This window comes from Phycodurus eques, chromosome 5 (assembly GCF_024500275.1).
Source record: "Phycodurus eques isolate BA_2022a chromosome 5, UOR_Pequ_1.1, whole genome shotgun sequence".
NCBI classification, from domain to species: domain Eukaryota; kingdom Metazoa; phylum Chordata; class Actinopteri; order Syngnathiformes; family Syngnathidae; genus Phycodurus; species Phycodurus eques.
In genome coordinates, this window is record NC_084529.1 from 25,527,808 (window position 1) to 25,543,627 (window position 15,820).

Sequence of the window (15,820 nt, forward strand, 5' to 3'; positions counted from 1 at the left end):
GATTCTGATCTACGAAGGCACCATTAATGCTGGCACCATTAACGGTACATTTAGGTTAATTATGCACAGGTTTTGGAGCTGTTTTGGAGGTTTTATATGCTGCCATCCAAGCAATGTTTTTTTTCAGGGACGTCCTTTCTTATTTCAACAAGACAATGCCAAGCCACATTCTGCACGTTACAACACCGTGGCTTTATGGTTAAAGGAGTGCGAGTACTCGACTGGCCTGCCAGCAGTTTAGACCTGTCTCCCATTGAAAATGGCGCATTATGAAGCTCAAAATACGACAACGGAGATCCTGGACTGTTGAGCAACTGAAGTTGTGCGTCAAGCAAGAATGGGAAAGAATTTCACGGACAAAGCTTCAACAATTAGTGTCTAAGTTCCCAAACGCTTATTGAGTGTTGCCAGAAGGAAGTGTGATGAAATACTGTGGTAAACATGCCCTTGTCCCATCTTTTTTGGAATGTGTTGCAGGCATCCAATTCAAAATGAATATTTGAAAAGAAAAAAAACATGTATCAGGAAAAGAAAAGAAAAAAAACATGTATCAGTTTGAACATTAAATATCTTGTCTCTGTAGTGCAGTCAATTGAATATAGGTAGAAAAGGATTTGTACATCATTGTATTCTGTTTTAATTAAAATTTTACACAACGTTCCAAATGAATTGTTGTGGTTTGTATAAAAATATTAAATACTGCAATAACCTGGTTTGTATAAAAATATTAAATACTGCAATAACCTAGTTGGGACTATAGTCACGGAACAAACACGCATGTGAGGGCTGATAAGTTGGTGTATGATGAGTTTGAACATTAAACCTCCACCCTCCTCCACCTCTTCCCTCTCTTCCCATTGGTTGGCTGCCCGACCGGGACACCCATCTCGTACTCCCCACGAGTGTTATACGCTGACAGTCCTCACGTAAAATAGGTACTCTCCTCTTTGCTGCCTGGATGTGGGAATACAATGTCCATTCCACATTGTCACTTGTCACTGTGCATGATGATGATCAACTTGTTGTGTCACTTTACTCTGTTTGCTTTTTCTTTGTGTCTATACTTTTGCTGCATTTGTGGTTTTCGTGGGGCATCGTGTTCAAGTCACATCCCCCCCTTCCTCTGCATTCAGTCCACTAATGGCTCAGGGAAGAACTACTTGTTATTTTGGATATTTTCTATCTTTCAGGGAGAAAAAGTGTATACTGGAGAATATATTTGAAAGGTGTCATATTCCTCCTAACAAGATTTATGCATCTTTACAAATAGCGAGCACTCTGTGTTTTATTCCATTAAAGCAGCAGACTTAAAAAGGAGACACCCAGAGGCTATTATTGTCTCCATTTGGATGCTTTTTCCCCACTGTAAAATCAATCCCCGGTTTGGGAGAATGCACCTTATCAGGAGGAGCTGCACCGCGCTCGGGCTTATCGTTACGAGCACAATGCGCTCTTTAAATAGGGTGAGGACACGTGAGACTGACGTGTGTGTTGAAAAGGACAGGAAGGAAGCCGATGAATGGAAAGTAAAGCAAGGCGAGTGAAAGGAAGCGAGGAGGGATGGTGATTTTCGACATAAATAGTGTGACATCATCCAGTGAGACGGTAAACAACAATGGAGGACATTTGGACTCTTTATTACGAGATGAAGCTTCTGTTTTTTCTATTCTGGAAGTGACCGTTCGCACGTATGCACAAAGCGAATGACATCGCAACCAATCACCAGCTCTGAGGGTAGCGATGAAGACGACGAGACCGGTCGATGACTGCATAAGCAATGACTAAAAAGCTGGCCAAGGGTGCTACAGTTAAAACTACTGAAACTATAGTATGAATGGTGGTACACGGGCTCCTCTGGTGGTACGCCCAAAGAATGACTGAATTAATTGTTCAAGCTGTGCAGTAGCTTAAATTTTTTTAATCCCCTACAGTATATTTGTTCAGTACAGTTAGTTGTATTTAACTTTTAGGTACCATTTAATATTTTTTTTATATATTTAATATTGTTTGTTTTCAAAGAACTAGGTGCACATTTGTATATCTTATTTGCAATACATATTAATTTAATCATTATTTCACTACGGCTTTTTAATTTCCCATATTTAGGTCCAGTGTTAAAGTTCCAACAATGCATAATGTTACAGGGCAATCGAGCACTGTCTTTTCCCGCCGATACATAATGGATGCGCGGGAATTTACGGTCCCATCTTCCCTGTGATTATTAGTCTTCACATTTCATATCCAGCTTTGGGGGTCCTAGCGGTTAGTTTATGTGCCTTCAAGGTGGTGAGGGCTTGTTAGCGGTGAAGCCAGCCAATACCGGACAGTTTTGAAGTGAACATAGACTTTGTCTGGCCCTAAGATGAACCCAGGTTACTCTCTTGTGGGTGTGAATGGTTGTTTGTTTATATATGTATGTGCCCTGCGTGTGTCTCTCAAAGTCAGCAGAGATAAGCTCACCCGCGGCTCGAATGAGGACAGGTGCTTTAGCAAATGGACGAATGGATGTAGAATATCCGTGATGCCGAGATGTATTCCAGGGGTGTGGGTCACTGATGGATGGATAGATGGCTGTCAAGGTAAAAGGTACGCTAACATGGATTACAGATGTAACCGTAACACATTAAGTACCTCAAACCTCAGCGTCCATTCCCCTTATACTACAGCTCAACCAACTCCCAGGGGAAAAAACAACTCCTGCATGTTTTAGCAAAGCAGATAAACAACCTTCCTCGCAGGCATTCTTCTCCCACAATGGCTACATCGTTTAATTTGCTTCAATGGACGAAAAAAAACTAATAGCCACCTCTTCCTTTCCTGCGGTTGTTACTCTAGCGCAAGCCACCTACACTGGGTGCTTTTCAGAGACATCCATTCAGGGACATTGAGGGGAAAAAACCTGTATTGATGATTTTATGGCCACATGTCCCAATACCTTTGTACAAATTGTGTATATGTATTTTATTATTTTTCTTTACATTGTTTAAGGACAAAACTGTTTGAATAATTATGAAAAACATGTTGAAAAAATACCAAGCATTTATAGAGGAGGAAAGGAGTCTCTCTGACTCTTAGCTGGCTGAATTCAACACATTAATTATATATTAATCAGACACAGACTCTATAGAGGATTAGTCTTTTTATTGTCTATCCCAAAAAGCATTTAGTGCTTATTTTCTAACTTTTTTTTGTGTTTTAGTGCAAGTAGCCTCACGAGGAGACATTTGTGAGGTTATTTGTCTTGTTCCATCCATCTCATTACACATACACACACAAGCAGATGAGACATACATACATACATAGACATATACACATTTTTACACACAAAGACACACAGGCAGACATACACACACACAAACACAGTGTCACAGACACAATCTCACACACACACACACACACACAGTCAGACACACAGTCACAGACAACCACAAAGAACACAAACACAAAGATAGACACACACAGAAATAAAGAAAAACATGCAAAATCACTCACACACACACACGTGCAAAAATAACACCATTGAGTAGACATTTCTGAGGACACATTTTGTTGTTGTTGTTGTTGTTTATTGCGTTCTTTCCCTCTCATTGGTCAGCAGCTGTGTCTTTGTTGGTCATGACTGGCTGCCGCTGTTGTCTTTTTCCACGTTTGCTGGTGTGCTCCGTGTCCTCTGTGCCTCCTTGTCGCCACTCTGGTCGGTCAGATGTTGTGACACCTTTGCTGTGCTCGTTGTCTCCCCCCGCAGGCCGGCCACACTGGAACATGCTCGTACGTTTACAAACGCAGCTCTGTAATTGGCTCTCAGGCAGAGCACACGGGCATGCGGACATACTACTTCAGCGCCGACACGCAGGAGGACATGAACACCTGGCTGAGGGCCATGAACCAGGCTGCCAATTTGAGCGGTCCCGTCAACACCGGCATCAGGTCAGGAACACACACACGCGCGCACATTGTGTCGCAGTTCATTTGATTTCCTGTACTATACTATGGTTGTCTTCCCACTTTTCCTCTTTGCCATGAATGTCACCCTTTTGTGTTGGCCCCACAAAAACACCGTTTTTTTTTAATTTTTATTTTTTTATAATTTTCCTGAACATTCTGGTTGAATGGTTCTACTTTTGGAGCAGCGATATTCCTGTTTGCCCTCCAAGCCTGACCTGACCATCACTTAACCCTCCAACGTCCCTTCTGAACATAACCAGTGGAGCTTTAAATTGCCCTTTAAGCAAGTCTCCAAAAAGTCAGGTCAGACGAAATTAAATTCAGTGTTCTTGGCAACAAGACAGCAGTACGACAACTCGCACACACCCACACACCAACACACACAAACAAATACAAACACATCGGCTGCCCTCACACACGCAATTAAAAACCCTTGGCCTAAAGCAATCCGCTGTAAAATCCCAGCGAAGCATTCTGCATTTTGACCTGAGTCACAATGACTTCAAATGACAATCAGGGAGCCATTCAAAAATGGGGTTTAAAATCAGGATAAGCCTTCTTTTTAGGGTTTCAAACAAGGGTTATGTTATCAAATTAGGGTTTTAAATTAGGGTTTCAAGCCATGGTTAGGGTTTCAAATTAAGGCTTCAAATTAAATTTTGAGGCAAGCGTTAGGGCTTCAAATTAGGGTTTAAAGCGGGCAATAGGGTTTTAAAAGGGTTAGGCTTTTAGGCCTGGGTTAGAAATTCAAACAAGGGTTGAGGTTTCAATTCTGGGTTAGGGGTTAAAGAAATGGTTAGGGTTTTAAAATACATTTTGCAAACCTGGATTAGGGTTTTAAACAAGTGTGAAAAGTTTCAAATTAATGTTTTAAGTCAGGTTTCAGTTTAGGGTTTTTTAAAGCCTCGGTTATGATTGCCAAATAGTGGTTTTAAACCAGGGTGAGGGTTTGAAATTGGCTTGAAATTGAGGTTCCAGGATTTATTTAGGGTGTCAAATAATCTAGGGTGTCAAACAAGGAATTATGGGGTTTCAAATTTGGATTTCATGGCATGGTTTGCGTTTCAAATCAGGGTTTCAAGCCTGGGTTTACAAATATTTCCAAGTCATTCATGGCCGCTTCACTCTCCACAGAGCATCTGACCAGTCAGATCACTTCCCCATGATGCGTCATCAGACTGTCACACACACCAATCATATCAACCACAAGGCTCCTGAACCCCAGCGACCCACCGTCCACGAGGTTCTCCTGGAGCCCATACATCTCAACCAAGACGACCGCTGCAGCTTCCACAAAGACTCTCCCGTCGCCGTGGAGATGGACACCCACGCCTCCCTGCCCGCCAACCCCACGGCCGCCGCCCTCCTGCCGCCGGGCCAGGCGTCCTCATCAGCGCCCGTGTCCAGGGTGCCGTCTCGAGCGCCCTCACGGTCTGCCTCCACGCTGCCTTCGGGCGTTGGTGCAAGAAACGGCCTGGCGGAGACGCCGAGCCCCATCTTGGAGCCTAACGGAATCGCGGCGGGGACGTACCAAAGGGCCCCGGAAGCCCCTCAGGAGATGAGGAGGAGGAGTACTCTGGAGCAGGTGGAGCAGTGGGTCAAGGTGCAGAAAGCTGAACACAAAGGGTAGGTGGCAAAAATGATGCCAAAGGTAATTATTTTTGGACATATACAGTAGGTATTAAGAGATTTTTTTTGTAGTTGACTATAATGTGATGATAGTCAAGTCGAAGTAGATTAATCAATGCTCCATAGAGCAGTATAGTCCAGTGGATTATCACTAAAGGCAAGTCAAAAATCCTCTGTAAACTGGCTAATTGAAGACGAGATGCCGAAAAAAACACCTGATAAAGTCGACTGTCAGTTCAACCCCTAGTATACAGTGTATCCACAGTGTATTAAGAGTGCTTCACATCTTCCACATTTTTTGTTACAGCCATATTCGAAAATGAAATACATTCATTGTTTTTCCATCATGATGACAACATGACCCAGTGGCACATAAGTATTCAGACTTTGCTCAGTATTTGATGCACCACCACTTTGTCATACTATTAAATGAGAAAGTGTGTCCAAACCTTTGGCTTGTAGTGTATATTAAGAGTTCAAAACTGTACGTACCACAAACTATGATCCCATAGCATGTACAGTGGGACCAAAAAGTATTGAGTCAGCCACTAAATGTGCAGGTTTTCCCACTTAGAGAGAGGCCTGTAATTTTCGTCATAGGTATAACTCACCTATGAGAGACAAAATGAGAAAAAAAATCCAGAAAATCCCATTGTCTGATTTTGAAAGAATTTATTTGCAAATTAGGGTGGAAAATATATTTGGTCAATAACAAAAGTTCATCTGTGTGTATTCTTGTGTTGTGACAGTCCTCCAACCCGAGAAAACACACTCCCCCGTCGAACGCCGCCCTCCCAACCCAAGTTTGGCACCCTGGACACACACCAGACCCTGCCAAAGACGCCCCGCCACAGCCCCCCGCTGGCACGCCACAGCGAGTACAAGTACGCCCAGGACCGCCTGAGCCACTTCCGCCTCACCCCTGAGCTTGGCGGCCCTAGTTCCAACACCGTCCTGCAGCTGTACGAGTGGCAGCAGCGGCAGCAGTACCGTCACGGTAGCCCCACTGCGCCCCTCTACACACCGGCCCCGGACTACCCTTTTGGCGCCAGGCCGCCGGCCGCCAAGCACAGTGGGCCGCCACGTTGCGTGTCTGTACCGCCTTCGCCCGCCGACATCCCGCCTCCAGGGCCTCCGCCGGGCACCAGCAGGACCTTGTCGCCCGCCCGCCGCCCGCACACGCCGGCTGACCGTGTGACAGTGAGACCCATAGTTGATGCGTCGGTGGTGGACACCCCCTTTGCCATTTCACCTCGCAGGACCAAGTCTCAAGTCTTCAAGGTAACGTCATAGGCTCTCAAATTAGGGTCTCAACCCTAGGTTACCATTTCAAACAAGGGTTACGGTTTTGTTTTCAGAGTTACTGTTTCACACAAGGGTTTCAAGCCTGGGGTAGGATTTCATACCAGGTTTAGGTACAAATTAGAGTTTGGAGTTTGGGATATGGTTTCAAATTAGGGTTTCACTTTAGGGTAGGGTTTCAATCAAGAGTTCAAATTGGGGTTTCACGTTAGGGTTGCGTTTCAATCAAGAGTTTTAACGCAGGATTATGATTTAACTCAGGCCTCAGTTAGGATTTCATGTTTGGGTTACATCTCAGGGCTACGGTTTCAACAGTGTTAAGGTTTCAAGCCAAGTTTAGGGTTTTAAAGTTGTGGTTTCAAGCCCGGGCGGCACGGTGGAAAACTGGTTAGCACGTCTGGCTCACAATTCTGAGGACCTGGGTTCAAATCCGGCCTCGCCTGTGTGGAGTTTGCATGTTCTGCCCATGGCTGCTACTCTGGTTTCCTCCCACATCCCAAATACATGCATGGTAGGTTAATTGAAGACTGTTGTCCGTAGGTGTGAATGTGATTGCGAATGGTTGTTTGTTTATGCAGTATGTGTCCTGCGATTGGCTGGGAACCACTTCAGGGTGTACCACACCTCTTAGCTGGGATAGGCTCCAGCATATCCACGACCCAGGATTGGGGTTTCAGAGTAAGGTTTTCATTAAGGGTTAGGGTTGCAAACTAAGGTTTTGAACACAGGTTACAGTTTCAAATTAGGGATCCAAGTGATGTTATCATTTTCTAATTAGGATTTCAAATCAGGACTAGGATATCAAGCTTGGGTTAGTGTTTCATATTTGGGTTTTAAAGCAGGGTTTGTGTTTCAAGTTAGAGGTTTTAAATAGGGTTCAAACCCAGATTACGGCCTCAAGCAAGATTTAGGGTTTCAAATTTGAGATTTTAAACCAGGGTTAACGCTGGTTTTAGGATTAAACATGGTTTGGATTATCAAACTAGGGTTTGGATATCAATTTAGTGTCCAAAGGTAGGGTTAGGTTTTCAAATGAAGGTTTTATGTCAGGGTTCGGTGTTGAACTTGTTATATTTTGGCCTTAAAAATATATCACCATATATAGACACTATATGATCTTCTGGACCTTTGTAGCAACAATGGGGAAATGCCAGTAAGCAACATATTGAGAAAAAAACCAACAACCTATGAAATAGTTCAACAAGTTAACTTAGTTCAAACTTTTTAATTATAACTACGAACTGAATTAGTTCCTTTTAAATTTGTTTTTTTTTTACTGAACTTTAAACTAGTACGCGTAGAAAATGAACTTCCCCAACACTGTCAGGGTTAGGGTTTCAAAATCAGGTTTAAAGCTTGGGCTAGGGTTTCAAACAAGGGTCATTTCACCGAGAAATGATGAAAATAGTAGACACGTGAATGTCATTGGGAGAGTTTGTCACCAAGTGCTCATTTGTTTTGCCTGACCATTTAATGACACGCGTTCGTGTCAGTCATTGTGACAATGGACGTTTGCGCCACTGACCATTATTATTATTGTATCGGTGCCTTCCGTGCAAGTGGCCACACAGTCCGGGAGAGCAGTTACAACTGTGTTTAGTAAATGCTGTATTGTCTTTGGTGTAGTGACATATTTCAGTATAGAAATTATATTAAATGGGCTTTGTGTGCTGCAGCCATCCACCATCGAGAGGCGCTCGCTGCCTCCGTCCAACTACATCACGCACACGGTCAGCGCGCCAAGCCTCCACGGCAAAACGGTACGTCTGACTCAACTAAAATGTCCTTTTAAAAAAAACAAAAAACATCTCAACCCATTTAACAACCACTATTGTACAAGTCCAAGATTTCTATGACGCCTGCACTTATTAACTGTGATGTACTGTAGTACTGATCCTCTAACTTTGGCTTTTTTGCAATTCAAGTCAGTTCAGGTTCAACCCAGATTTAGGGTTTCAAGTCTGGATTATGGTTTCAAACGGGGGCTAACGGTTTCAAGGTAGGTTTTCAGTTTAGGGTTTTAAATGTGTGCTCGGGCTTCAAACAAGGTTTTAGATTTCAAATTATGGTTTCAAGCCAGAGTTAATGTTTAAAATTATGGTTAGGGTTTCAAGTCAAGTATTATGTTTTCAAGTTGGGGTTTCAAATTCAACCTGGGTTAGGGATTCAAACGTCATATGGTTGAAGCCAGAGTTACGGTATCAGACTAGGGTTTCTATTCAGCGTTAGGGTTTCAAGTTATGGTTCCAAGTTAGGGTTTCAAGTTGGGGTTTGGGTTCCATGCCAGCATTAGGCTTTCAAATGAGGTTTGGGGTTTTAATTAGGGTTTCAAACTTGCGTTAGGTTTTCAAACAAGGTTTTTCCTTTTCAAAATAGGCTTTCAAGCCAAGGTTATGGTTTCAAAAGGTTTCAGGGGTAAAGCCAGAGGTATGGTTTTAAATTAGGTTTTTAGGGTTCCAGTGGAGTTTTCAACTAGGGTGAGGGTTAAGTCATGGTTGAAAATTAAGGCTGAAAGCCTGGGTTAGGATTTTAAATAAGTCTTTTAAGCAAAGGTTATGTTTTCGAAATGGTGTTTCAAATCAGAATTTAGATTTCAAGCCTGCGTTAGGGTTTCAAGGTTATGGTTAAGTTAAATCAGTGTCTTTCTCATCGTATGACGGTAAAATAAGTGTGCGCTAGGAAACTGAAGTGAACTGCACTACTTGGTGGAAATGTAACACTCTGGTGTGTGTGTGTGGTCATAATGATGACGGCGGACAGCCCGACGAGCTCACCCTGCTCCTCATTCAGCTGCGCCGCCAGCAGGCAAAGATAACGGCTGCACGGCAGCACGCGCTGGCGCAGCTGCAGCGCCACGGGCTGTCAGCCGCCGGCGCCCTCGTCGCCGTCGGCCCCCCTCCTGCGCTAACCCACCTCAGTCTGTTGGCCGACACCCAGGTGGGCGGCCCGCCCGACCGCCTTCACCATAGCGAGGCCAGGTAGAGGTTGCCCCTATGAAAGAAACCCGTTGTATCATTCACATAGCGTACACGTAACGATCAAAAATACACAAAGGACAAAGAATAACAGCACACTGTACATCACTCTGTTTTGGTGAGGTGGTTCTGTCTCTGCAAAGGCCGAGTGTAGCTTTCGTTACCACGATGACCTGGGGTGGAGATGGAGCGTTGCGACAAAGCGAGCGGCTACACAGTGTTTGCCAAAGTAGCGATGTTTTCTCTTTTAGCCACTTTTCCGACCCTTCTAGCAACTTTATTTCTCCAAAAAGCGACTGGCAACAAATATAGCCACTTTTGGTGTAATGGGATTCTTCTAGAGCAGGTATCAAACATACGGTCTGCAGGGCAAAACTGGCCCCTGAGGAGGTTCAATCCGGCCTGCAGGATAAATTTGAAAGTAAAAAATACATTTGGGGTTAGGGAGAACTTTGAGAAAGAATTTGCTCATGTAAAAAATGAAGAGAAAATAATTTTTAAATCTTCATAATTGATTTAATTTTAAGTGCAATACAATCGTTTTCAGTTCCAAATACCTGTGACTTGTTTTATGCCATTAAATACAATCACTATGATCAGGTATTATGCACAAATGTAGATGATAAACTGAAACACATTTATCTTAAGAATCTCTTTTTTTTTGTGTAATCATAAAAAAATGACAAATATTGATGTTTTCTGAATGTACTTTACCCTTGCATTAAAACAAAGGGAAAACTTGATCTATTTTAAGTATGTGATGATTTTACTGTTCCAGCCTGCTTGACATCAAATTAGGCTGCATTTGGCCCCCGAACTACAATGAGTTTGACATTCCCGTTCTAGAGACTCCGAGACTCACCCCTCCGAGTCCAGACTGCAAATGAAATGACATATCCCTCCCATACAGAAAGCGCCATAAAGATTCAATTGCATTTTCGCTCGCAGAGGCAGCATTTCATCAAGCCGCAAAAGCAGTTGTTCATTAGCGTCACGTAGGGGTCCCGCCCCCACGTCAACTGCAGAGCTGAACATTCAATTGCCGGTTATCAGAAGCTAATGCTCGTAACACCGTTAGCTAATGTTATTCGCTACGAACACGGCAGCCTTTGGAAGTCAATGTGTTGTGACGAAGCTAGCAGCTCCTCAGTGTCACCACTTTAGTCGTTATATTGAGTGACATTTAGGACCCTTTTAGACATTTTTTCAAAAAACAACATAAAACGACGAGCAACAAATCTTGTGATGTTTTGTAGTGTTATTGGAGGCTGACACTCACCCCTCCCATCCAGACCGCAAATGATTAGCACTTGCTAAGTGCAGGGTCGGATCTAATCTAGTGGGATACACGGCTGTGGGCCACCCCAAAATCCTAAACTACGTGCCTCATCACCTTTACTGTAAAGCTGCGATGTAGCAGTTTTTAAAAACAAATTACATTAACAATATATAATATAAAGTATTGCTTGATGGATTGGTTCTACTGTGTTTCATGAATTCAAGTTGAGAAATATCCAAGTCACCCTTGCATCCTTTGATTTTTCTGTATGCAACCTCGTAAGGAAACATTTTGGACTCCATTGTTGAAATGGTCATGAAGTCAGGTTTCTGACGTCTCACCACGATTAAATCGTTTCATAGTTGACAGTCAAGGTCAACAATGTGTTTAGTGGCAGCCTCTACCTCCAGTCTTCATCATCAGTCATCTTGGGACGTTTTCATGTGTACGAAGAAGCAGCAGTGTGTCTCATGTTCTTGGCTGGCCGGCTTTCGTGTGGTGCTTTTTTGTCATGTAGCATGTAGCTTCCCTGGCTGCTTTCTCCTTTGGCTGCTTGGGTGACTGTGGATGTGACATCGTCAGTCCCAGTCCAGACGAATGTTTTATAGTGATTTGTGTTATTAGAATTGTGGCTGTGGAAGTGGCAACACTTCTGTGCAAAGATATAGTGGGTACGGAAAGTATTCAGACCATATTAAAAATGTCACTCTTTGTTATATTGCATATATTTGCTAAAATCAGTTAAGTTCATTTTTTCCCTCATTACTGTACACACAGCACCCCATATTGAGAGAGAAAAAATGTTATTGTTGAAAATTTTGCTGATTTATTAAAAAAGAAAAACTGAAATATCACATAGCCGTAAGTATTCAGACTCTTTGCTCAGTATTTAGTAGAAGCACTCTTTTGCGCTAATACAGCCATGAGTCTTTTTGGGAATGAAGTTTTTCACACCTGGATTTGGGGATCATCTGCCATTCCTCCTTGCAGATCCACATTCAGATCACATTCAACAACAACAAGCCGTGGTTCACTGCTAAACTGAAGCAGCGTCGCCAAACTAAGGAGGACGCAGATCAGAGCGGGGACAGGGCCCTGTATAATCGAGCTAGAAACCAGCTGACTAAAGAAATTAACATTGCAAAGAGGAGAACTATGCAGCAAAGTTGGAAAAACAGTTTAGCGCTAACGACTCTAAATCAGTCTGGCATGCATTCCAATCGCTGGCTAATTAAAAGCGACAATATCCCCAAGATGAGAACAATAGCACACTAGCCAACGACTTGAATACCTTCTACTGCAGATTTGAAAAGGACACTTTCACACCCCACACCCATCCGGATGCACCCTGACCACAATCACACCTCTGACTTCTGCGTTAACCATCCATGAACAGGATGTGAGACGCATCTTCAAACAACAAAAGATTAACTAAGCGGCAGGCCCAGACCATGTGTACCCATCCTGCCTCAAAGTCTGCGCGGACCAGCTCGCTCCAGTCTTCACACAGATCTTCAATAGATCTCTGGAACTGTGCAAAGTGCCATCTTGTTTCAAACGTTCCACCATCATTCCAGTCCCCAAGAAACCTGCAATCTCGGGTCTAAATGACTACAGCCCTGTCGCCTTGACATCTGTGGTCATGAAGTCCTTTGAACATCTTGTGCTGGACCACCTCAAGAGCGTCACAGGTCCCCTGCTGGAGCCCTTGCAGTTTGCCTACCAAGCGAACAGGTCTGTGGATGATGCAGTCAACATGGGACTGCACTTCATCTTAGAACACCTCGACAGTCCAGGGACCTACGCGAGGATCCTGTTCGTGGACTTCTGCTCAGCGTTCAACACCATCATCCCTGAACTCCTTTCATCCAAGCTTCTCCAGCTCAGTGTCTCACCTGCCATCTGACAGTGGATTTACAGCTTTCTGACGGTCAGGACACAGCAGGTCAGGCTGGGGGAGGCCAGCTCATCCACACGCAGCATCAGCACTGGGGCGCCCCAAGGTTGTGTCCTCTCTCCGCTGCTCTTCTCTCTCTACACGAACGACTGCACCTCAGTGCACCTGACTGTCAAACTCTTGAAGTTTGCAGATGACACCACTGTCATCGGCCTCATCAAGGACGGTGACGAGTCTGCATATCGACAGGAAGCAGAGCTGCTGGAGTTGTGGTGCGGCCGACACAACCTGGAGCTGAACACGCTCAAGACTGTAGAGATGATCGTGGACTTCCGGAGGCATCCTTCGCCACAGCTGCCGCTCACGTTGTCCAGCTGCCTTGTGTCAACTGTCGAGACCTTGAAGTTCCTGGGAATTACAGTCTCTCAGGACCTGAAGTGGGCGACCAACATCAACTCCGTCCTCAAAAAGGCCCAGCAGAGGATGTACTTACTGCGGCTTCTGAGAAAGCACGGCCTGCCACTGGAGCTGCTGAGGCAGTTCTATACAGCGGCCATCAAATCAGTCCTGTGTTCTTCCGTCACAGTCTGGTTTGGTGCTGCTACAAAAAAGGACAAACTCCAACTGCAATGGACAATCAAAACTGCTGAAAGGCATTATCGGTACCCCCTTACCCACCTTGAGGACTTGCATGATGCCAGAAATCCTCTCGGACCCTCCGCATCCCAGTCACCAGCTCCTCCAACTCCTTCCCTCAGGTAGGCGCTACCGATCAATGCAAACTAGAACTAGCAGACATTCCAACAGCTTCTTCCCTCTTGCGATCAACTTCTTAAAGACCTAACCTACATTTCCATAAGAACATGCTGGCAATTTTTTTACTTGAGTTCGTTCGTTGTCACATTTCTGTCGGGCCAATAATACATTACTCGTGCACTCACTGTTGTCTCGCCATGCTGCACTATTTGGATATCTGTTGTTGAGCATCTGCTCCATTTGCACACTGATTGAGGAGTATCGGCAACATTTGCACAACCAACATTGTCCCAGATTATCCCACTACTCGTCACTTTACACTGTATACACTCCTTGAAGTCTCGGCGCCCTTTGCACAATGGTCATTGCACCGGACTATTGCAATATTAGTCAATCGAACTGCTCTAAGTGCTAGAGGACTCTGCATCTTTTTCCACAATTGTCCCAAAAAAAAAAAATGTACCGGCTTTAGCAGATAACTAGCAACCCTTTACTGCTCAGTGACTGTTTTTTTTTGTCAATGTCTTTTTATGTCTCAAAAGTGTTCTCTGTCAAATGACTGTTGTCGTACTAGAGCGGCTCCAACTACCGGAGACAAATTCCTTGTGTGTTTTTTGGACATACTTGGCAAATAAAGATAATTCTGATTCTGATCTTTGGGTTGTTCTTTACTTCTCTCGCAAGCCTCTTCTCTCCCGATTGCTCAGTTTGGCCGGTCGGCCATCTCTAGTAAGGGTTCTGATCGTCCCAAACGTCTTCCATTTCAGGATTATGGAGGCCACTGTGCTCTTAAGGAACCTTAAGTGCAGCAGAAATTTGTTTTGTAACCTTGGCCAGATCTGTGCCTTGCCACAATTCTGTCTCTGAGCTCTTCAGGCAGTTCCTTTGACCTCATGATTCTCATTTGCTCTGACATGCACTGTGACCTGTAAGATCTTATATAGACAGGGGTGTGGCTTTCTCAATCAAGTCCAGTCAATATAATCAAACACAGCTGGATTCCAATGAAGGTGTAGAACCATCTCAAGGATGATCAGAAGAAATGTACAGCACCCGAGTTAAATGTATGAGTTGCTTGTTGCATCAGTCCCAAAAAGACTCATGGCTGTATTAGCTCAAAAGGGTACTTCTACTAAATACTGAACAAAGGGTCTGAATACTTATGGCTGTGTGATATTTCAGTTTTTCTTTTTTTAAAAATCTGCAAATATTTCAACAATTAAATTTTTTTCTGTCAATATGCCACTTCAATTATTTTAGCAAATGTTTGCAATATAACAGAGTTGAGCAAATGGCTAAATATAACAGTGAAAAATTTAAGGGGGTCTGAATACTTTCCGTACTCACTGTAAATCGGCTGAGGCATTTTCGTCATCCGTGCAAATATTACTTGATACGAGTGTGAATGCAGAAAGAACAATTATCTTTTTTGCCCAATAATGTTATGTTTTTCCAGATGAAACACTTACTGATTGTAAAATATTGTTAGGGGATTCTACAACAAGATCAAAGGTGAAATTGTAAACGTAATCGTGTCATGGCATTGCCAGAAATGCTGAAAAGAAAACGCGATCTGCAGTTCAAATTTCCTGGGAGTTTTGTTGTTTTTTTTCAGATAAAAACATTTATAAAAAAAAATATTTTTCAGATAAAAGTGTTTTTTTAAATTGGAGTGACATGTTTTTTCATTTAACGATGAAGTTATGATGCGTTTAAGGCTGCGGGGAAATCGGAAGTATCCAAATCGGTTGCAAATATATTGACTATTATATGTTTTATTTGCCAATAATTTGACTGTTAGCCTTAAAGTACAAAATGCAATTCTTCCTTTGGCATTTTGAGATTGTTACATAATCGCTCAGCATTCACATACCGTTTATCATCACATTGCGATTTGTAGTCACATGAAAATATTTTTTGGTTGCAGGTGGACGACACGTACAAGCAGCTGAAGCAGGACCTGGACTATCTGGACCTGAAGGTCAGAGCTTAGTTTTTCTATTGATTGCCTCATCGCTGACGTGCTTAAACAACCCT

General features: G+C 43.5%; 1 protein-coding gene across 15 annotated transcripts in view; it reads left to right on the forward strand.

The window, feature by feature from the left end:
* plekha7a (pleckstrin homology domain containing, family A member 7a) overlaps nucleotides 1–15,820 on the forward strand; it is a 115,885-nt gene that overhangs the window by 80,101 nt on the left and 19,964 nt on the right. For all 15 annotated transcript variants that reach the window (XR_009768650.1, XM_061678322.1, XM_061678323.1 and 12 more), the window contains 5 exons: nucleotides 3,746–3,927; nucleotides 5,080–5,571; nucleotides 6,324–6,855; nucleotides 8,553–8,636; nucleotides 15,711–15,764. Coding sequence is in view for 14 of the 15 variants with exons in the window: in XM_061678322.1 (XP_061534306.1) it covers nucleotides 3,746–3,927; nucleotides 5,080–5,571; nucleotides 6,324–6,855; nucleotides 8,553–8,636; nucleotides 15,711–15,764 (1,344 nt within the window). In the remaining variant the exon portion in view is untranslated. The remainder of the gene's footprint in view (nucleotides 1–3,745; nucleotides 3,928–5,079; nucleotides 5,572–6,323; nucleotides 6,856–8,552; nucleotides 8,637–15,710; nucleotides 15,765–15,820) is intronic.